Genomic DNA, 7,776 nt, shown 5'->3' with positions numbered 1-7,776 from the left:
TGTTGTAATGATTAATATTTATTGATACTTTTATAAATACCGATAACACTGAAAATGTTAACACTTAATTGAATTAGTAAATTATTATTAAAACACATATCTACAGATCAAAGCTGTACGTTCTAGTTAGGTTTATTCCAGGGAGTACATTTTTCTCTACCTTTAAACTATCATTATTTACAGAATAATTCTTTTTTGAAATGACAATTTTTTTTTTTTTTGGCGTCGTATTTTCCCTCGGATTCCTTCTATTGTTGCAATATCCCTTGTTATTCAGTGTTCTCAGCCTATCAATTTTTTTTTGTAGTTCATCCTGCAAAATAAAGAGCGTCCTCAACTGCCATTGAAGTCAACCCAGCAGTTATTTAGCAATTTACTGGGTTGGACCCTAAGCTTTATGGGCTATGTTGCCGTGAATGCTTGAGCCTTCAGGGTGCACTAGGCACTCTGGTCTTAATCTGTAAAACATTTAAGCTTGTGCTTAACTTTAAGCATTTGTGGCCCCATTGAAGTCCAATTAAGCAAAGCAACATTTAAAGGTGAAGTCCTGACCCCACTAAAATCAATGGCAAAACTCCCATTGACTTTGATGAGGAGATGATTTAATCTGAGGAGTTTTGCAAGATCGGAGCCAGCGTGTTCAGCACTCTGTGAAATCAAGCCCTACATGCATTAAAAAAAAGCCCTGTTGTCCTTTCAGATTTCATCATTGATCTCACCTTAACAATATGGTCTGCATTAATCATATCCCATCTAAGAAATAAAAGTTAATTAGAGGAGTACTTCTCTAGCCTAGAACTAGTATACTTTTCCAATCAGTAAAACTCTTGGACTTAATCTCTCCCCACTACATTTTTTGTTTCACATCAAAAAAATTCCCTTATAAACCCTTATGTATAATCTTTCCAATTTCTACTTGTGCTGTGAATAAATCTGAAAATCATTTGACTGTTTTATAGTTCTGACTTGCTCTCTGTCCCCTTTTAGATTTTGCATCAGCAACACTAAATGCTTAGGCTAAATGTAAATGTAAGTTTTATTTGTGAGCCCTTAGTTATCAGATTCCGAACTGTACATACAAAGTATCAAAAATGAACCTTATTTACAATTTCAATCTCTTTCAGTTGAGATTTTCTGCCAGGAGCCCATTGTTGCACACATTGGGCCAGCTCCTTAGTGGTGTAAATCAGTGTAGCTCCATTAACTTAAATGGAGCTATGCCAGTTTACAAGTTTTGAGACTGGATCTATAGGGAGCGATCTGACTGAATGACAGCTCATAGTCCCAAACAGGTTACATACAGTATTTCTAAAATTGCTTTTCACTGACTTGATGCCTCTGAATGGTTATCCAGAGTACAGTGATAATTGCGCCAAAAAAAGCTAACTGGGATTTTTCCCAAATACTCTATCAATTGATTTCAATAACCTTAAAAAACCCAAAACAACATTATGCTGCACAAAGACATTGTCTTCAATGCAAGATACCCAGAAACAACAGCACTTCTTGCCTGTTACAAACAAAGTTTTAGGATGCTCAGTCGAAATATTTACGTTGTTCATCATTAGAATTAATTGTGTAAATTGTGGCTTAGAAAGCAAATGCAAAGGTTGGAATAGCCAATCGCCTCTGCTGTTAAGAACCATGTGATCTGCATTGTTGTCTGTAGCACAAGACTGAACTTCTTAAAAGCAACTGAAACTGGAGTGTAATTGAAGCACAAATTAAACAGGGCAAGCACTATTTCTTTGAATGGCATCAAATGTCTAGGCCCAGATGTGTCTGCCAACCCTAACTAAAATATCCCACGGTTGGACCTTGAAGATTTAACAATGATAATAATAGAGAGAACATAGGTATATTTAATGAGGGAAGACGGTGAATCTAAGAGGATTATTTACATTAAATTACAAAACAAGTCATGAAGATAACATAATTTCTTTTGTAGGGAAGGTAAAAATGCCCATATCTGCTGTTTGCTCCTCTTTCATATGCTATAGACAAGGTGGCCATGAATGGTTTGTTGGAAGTCCAACTTGCCAACTTTGGTTTGCTAGGTTGGTCCATATAGACACCCACATACACAGCCACCAGTTACAATTGTACTAGATACAGGACATTAAATAAGGATGCATCACATGAGAGACCAAGTTCTTATCAAAGCACACCTACTACATGCTATGTATTATTCAGAGTCCCAGTTTCCAATAATTTCCCAGATGCTCCTCCCTTTACTGGGTATCCCTCTGCCTACTCCTCTCCATATGGCTGTGGCCAAGAGTCGTGGGATATTGTTTAGTTAAAGTTGTTAAGAGCCAGCAGTCATATTTATAACATTAACTTTCACAGCTGGCCCCATTAAACACAATCTTGGGAGCTGCAGGGCAATCACTTTGGAAAGCTTCCAGGTTCCCTGCCTTTGCCGAGGGACCTGTTGCACTGGATTCGAGGTGGCTGGGCATGGAAGAGCTATCAGGATTGTCTTGGAGACAGGAGTTCTCAGCTGCCTGGGCCAGGCAAGATTCTTTGGTACCTTCGTGAGTACGTCCATTTCTGGAGCTGTCATGATGCCCGTGGTTACCTAGACGGCTAGAAGCGACTACAGCTTTCATTGCAGCCTATTTAAAAACAAACATGAGGAGTAAATGAACAGCAGTGGTGCAAGGATGCATTTCAGAGATTTGCTACTTGGATGTAAGTTCAGAAACACTCTGATGCTACAAAAAATGGCTGTAATGGTTCCCAGGCCTGTGCTGATAAAATAAAAAGCCCTCGACAAAATAACCTTGGTTCTTCGATAGGGCCAGTGGGATGAAGAGACAAAGTCACATGGAAATGGAAATAAAAATATATATATTTCCATATGTGCTATGCTTCTTGGTTCTAAGAAAGGATAATGAATAGCTTAGATCAGAGACCAATGTATTCTTACAAGAAATCAAATCATATTAGGCCAACCGGAGTGATTTCTTTTAGTTTAATTGTATTAACATTTTCCAATCAAGCGTATTTTATATTGTATTGAAGTGTATCCCTAGGCCCCAACCCTGCAAAACGTAATGCGTATGTAAGTTCAAAGTCAATTTGGACTACCCATTTGGGTAATGTTACAAGCATGAATCTTCGCAGGATTGAGGCCCTAATGTGCATCTGTAAGTAATAAAAATAAATACAATGAAAAGATTTACAACGTTTTCATTAGTAAAAGTGGTTTTAAAAAAGTAAACTGTTCATTTTAATTCCTAGAGTGAATTTAGTGTCAGAGAAAGGTTCTGGAGCGACATCCCTAGGTAGACAGAGGACTTCAGTCTGTATAGAACAGATGGAACATGGTCAGTATCAGTTTCCCCAGTGTAAGTCCAGATTTGGAGACATACCCCTCCCCTCCAGAAGAAAGAGATCAGTTTCAATGGGTCATTCATTCCTTGGTATCTGGGCTAACAAGGGGGCCAATTATTGTTGTGGCAACATCCATCCACTAGGGCTGGACTGAGACTTCTGGTTTGTTTCACACAGGCCACCAAAGAGACACCAGCTTGCAATGACTTTGAGACAGATTTGAAGTGATGCCATAGGCTATGTCTCCAGAGTCCAAAAAGGTGTGTTTTCACACCATGTTAGCCATTGCAACGTAAAATCCCAGTGAAGACAGAGCACAGGCAGGTTTTAGCTCAGCGTAGCTAGCAGAGGCCAAACACTGGACCCCTCACCTGGGGTTTATTCCAACTAGCCACATCAAGGCACTACTTGTGCCTGGTCCCCACCAGAATTTTACGCTGTGATAGCTAACGATGTAACAACAGCCCTGGTTTTTGCAGTGGAAACATAGCTTTGGGCGCAAAAAGCTTCATATCCTTTTACCAGTTCCCTGAGCCAACCAGTCCCCCACCAAACTGTAACATTTTAATTAATGTTTGTCTACATGTGGAGTTATTCTGGAATAGCTCTTGGGCTGCATATTCATACCCTATCGTAATCCACATCAGCTTGAAAGTGTAGACAAATCTCAAGTGTTTCTTAACTAAAACCACTGCATTCTGAAGAGCTGACGATAGCAGATCTGGTTAGCAGTGACCATTTGTACAGTCTATGTAGAAGGGAAATAAGAAATATTCCAGAATGATTAACAGCAAGGCTCTATAACGTTACCTTCAGTTTCCGCCGGGCATTAAACTCTTGCAGTTTCTTTTGTGTGCTATCCATATGAGCAAATTTAGCTGCTTTGCCCGTGACCCAGGGGTGTTCCAGTGCTTGATGTACTGTTAGCCTCTTCTGTGGGTCCAAGACTACCAGTTTTTGAACCTGCAGCCAGATTTCAAACAAGTAAGTTTAAATATGTTTGTTCAAAAGGAACTGGAAATTTATCATTAATGTCATCCGCAGTCCAGTGATAGGGAGTGCAATTACAAGGGCATGCATCTTCTTGCTGTAGGGCACAGAATGAACACCAGCATGAGTCAAGAAGAATTTGTCCCATTGTAGAGTATAGCAAAAGTAAGCATATCATAGGAACAGTTTAGGTCTTCCTATAAAGCACTGAGCACTGTCAGAGGCCCCAATTCACAAATCACATGCTTGGTGCTTTCCTGAATTGGGGCCAGACACAGGAAAGAAAATTAAGATGGACCATTAGTCTGTTTTGGTTTGGCAAATCCTGTATTTTTTACAAATGGATTGATCGTAAAGCATTTTAATATTATCAGTTGATGGTGGATGATAATGATTCATAGATACTGCTGATCTGAATGGTTTTAATTTATATTTTGTTGCTGGAAACAGTGAGAGTTTTAACTTTAGATTGATTTCTGTCATCTTTTACTGTTATTTCATAAGGCTCATCCATTTTTGTCTTTCCTTTTGGCTATCAATTGTACTTTGTGAGAGTGGAAAGACTGCTAAATGGAGTCACTTATGTACTTTTCAAGACATTAGTACTTCAATATTGCACTTCAGAAGGATTGCTCTGCAAATCTGGTTTGTATTATTATTAAATATTATTATTATTGAATAACAACTATAACATAATAGAGAGCGTTTCACCCAGAGATCTTAATATGTTTAACAAAGCATCGCCCCCCTCATTTTGCAGATGGGGCACAGAGAGATTTGTGCAAGGTCTCACAACAAGTGAATAGCAGAGCCGTGGATAGGACCGGCTGAGGGTAAGGGGGCTATTGTCCCAAAATCAGGCTACACAGAACTGAAACCACTGAGTTCAATATCTCATAGGGAACCTCAGGGTGTATGGCAAGGACACTTAGACTGAGGGCAAAAGCACAGTCATAGTGATTTTTATTAAGATCAATAATAAAGCCAGAAAAGCTCCAAACCACGTAAAAGAGATATTAATAACATTGGGGAATGGAATAGTATTGGGGAATATCTGTGGTATAATTCTTTGCATATGCTCTTAGACTTGCATACTTGCACCCTTCCTTGAGGACCTGATGGTAAGAGACAAAGGGCCAGCCCTGTCTCTGGCATGCCGACCGAGTCCAGTGGTCCTCAATGCCTAAGATTGGTGGCAGATAACAATAGAGCGGAAGGGTCCAATGATGGAAGGCTAACCCCCTGCACCTGGTGGTTTGCCCTATTATAGGGCCAGCGCACGATCATGAAGGTTCATTTTAATGCTCATGTCCAAATCTAACTTCCTCACCCTGGTAATACCTGGGGTGCACTTATCCTATAGGTTAACATATGCATACACAGTAATGCCATTTAACTCATTATCATACATCTCACTTATTGCTCAAGAAAATCTGTGGTTAAACATCTGCCAACAATGCTATCCTAAAACATCCAAGCCCAGTATCACTTCAGTATTTGTGCAGTGGGATGGTACAGTTAGATTCCAACTCCTGCTGTTGAGCAAGCTATTCCTACTTCCCCAAATCTAAGGGTGACTGTCAGGCCATTTATCTATGAGTCACAGGCCTACTATACTGATGGGAACTTGCTTAAGCTAGTGTCTTCCAGGACACAGGTCTGTATGTTCCTTGCATTACAGCTGAATATACTAAAGGCTAAGCTAGCCCTATGGGCTACAGTATAGAAAAGTCACACACACAAAATAAAATAAAATAAATAAATAAAATCACACTCTGAAGTGACACTATTCTACCAGTAAAAGTTTCTGGTATAAACCTAGCCTTACAAAATTCTTCCCTGACAAGAAGCTATCCCCCCATGTTACCTACAATACCGAGGTCATAATTTCTTCCACGTCATGACATCTACATCTGTGGCCTTGGGTAACTTACCAAGTCCTTGGCATTGAGGGAGACTTCATCCCACCAAGGGGAAACAAACTCATAGTCACAGTTCAGTATCCTGCTGTACATGTACTGGTCCCCTCTTGGATCAAAAAATGGTTCAAACCCACAAAGCCTGAAAACACAGTGGGATAAAATTAAGAAAAGGGAATTTGAGGCTACATACAAGCAGCAGGGGACAATTTCTGCCAGTAAGAGTTGTAACGCTGTGGAGCAGTTGAAAAAAATGGTGGAAGCCTAGATCCACAAAGGAATTCCACTGAATTCAACGGAAATTAGGAACCCAAAATCCTTTGTCAATCTGGGCTGGAAGCACTATTACCCGGGACGTTGACAACGATAGTGGACAAAACACGGGAGCACATCTGGGAGGGAACAATCTTGCATTTGCCATGGCGGATGGATTGGATTACTTTATAGGGCTTTTCCCCCACCTGTAATTTCTATGAGTCATGCTACACTTTAGCATATGTCACAATGAAAGGAATCGATAAGAACAATCAAGAGAGCTTCTGCCTCTTGCTGAGCACCTGTTAGTTTTGCAAGCATGTAAATTCATGGCCAATAATACCGTAATACATTCCAAACAGGGCAAGAGCTACTGAACACCTGTGACTTGCTCACAATATTTCGGTGATCATTTTGGAGAGAGGTGGATAAAATGTTGCAGCTCAGTTACACCAGTGCAAATTAGGACAATTCTACTCCAGTCAGCGGAGCTACTCTGGATTTATACTGTGGCAACAAATCTGAACTTGTCCAAGGAACATTTTTAACCGAAAAAGTGGTCCCAATTCTCAGTTGTCGTGTACCTTATGCTGTCATCTACATCAGAACATAGTGAGTGTAAAGTGGATGTAAAATGTTACCCTCCAAGCGCCTACCAGTCATGCATTAAGTGATCTGACCAACGTTGTGTCTACATGGGGGAAACTGACCAACATAGCTATTCCAGATTCTTTTTTAAGTGGAGTAACTTTTATTCTGGAACAGAGTGTCCACATGGGTAGCAACTGTGGTATAGTCCTTCCAAATAGCTACAATGATCAGTTTCCACATGTACATAAGCCCTAACATTGTCACACGTGATTCGTTCTCTCTCTCATCCTCTTACTTTGGAGTAACAGAATTCAGGCCACTGATTTCAGTGAGACTAGTAGCAAAGTAAAGTTCTACTCATTGTGAATAAATGTGGTAGCATATAACTGTCTAGGGTTCGAAGTTTTAAAAAGACTCAGATACTCGTAGAAAACACTAATGAGAGAGAAATCCTCTTGGGGCGGTAATAAGAAGTTAACTAACTAAAGCTGTTTTTTAAAAAACACACCTGGTACTCAGCTAATAGCAGATGATAGCAGTAGGGACTGTTCAAGTCTTCATCCATCCAGTGATGGAGGCTTATTTATCAGCTGGCACTTACTGTCTGTACTCTGAAGTTCAGCCAGTCAGAAAATATCTGCTTTCTCCAGCTGTGTTTACAACATGCCTGCAGGGCTCCATC

At 40.0% G+C, this 7,776-nt stretch overlaps 1 protein-coding gene across 2 annotated transcripts in view; it reads right to left on the bottom strand.

Annotated features, from left to right (window-relative positions):
• Nucleotides 1-7,776, bottom strand: part of LOC140903299 (calcium/calmodulin-dependent protein kinase type IV-like) — a 45,074-nt gene continuing 37,298 nt past the window's right edge. For both annotated transcript variants that reach the window (XM_073324370.1, XM_073324371.1), the window contains exons 9-11: nucleotides 6,264-6,390; nucleotides 4,150-4,302; nucleotides 1-2,618 (exon numbers count right to left, since the gene is read on the bottom strand). In XM_073324370.1, coding sequence (XP_073180471.1) covers nucleotides 2,337-2,618; nucleotides 4,150-4,302; nucleotides 6,264-6,390 — 562 coding nt within the window. In that variant the 3' untranslated portion in view covers nucleotides 1-2,336. The remainder of the gene's footprint in view (nucleotides 2,619-4,149; nucleotides 4,303-6,263; nucleotides 6,391-7,776) is intronic.

Source organism: Lepidochelys kempii, chromosome 25 (genome assembly GCF_965140265.1).
Source record: "Lepidochelys kempii isolate rLepKem1 chromosome 25, rLepKem1.hap2, whole genome shotgun sequence".
NCBI classification, from domain to species: Eukaryota; Metazoa; Chordata; order Testudines; family Cheloniidae; genus Lepidochelys; species Lepidochelys kempii.
The sequence above is the reverse complement of the archived record's forward strand: the minus strand, read 5'-3'. Positions and strand labels throughout refer to the sequence as shown.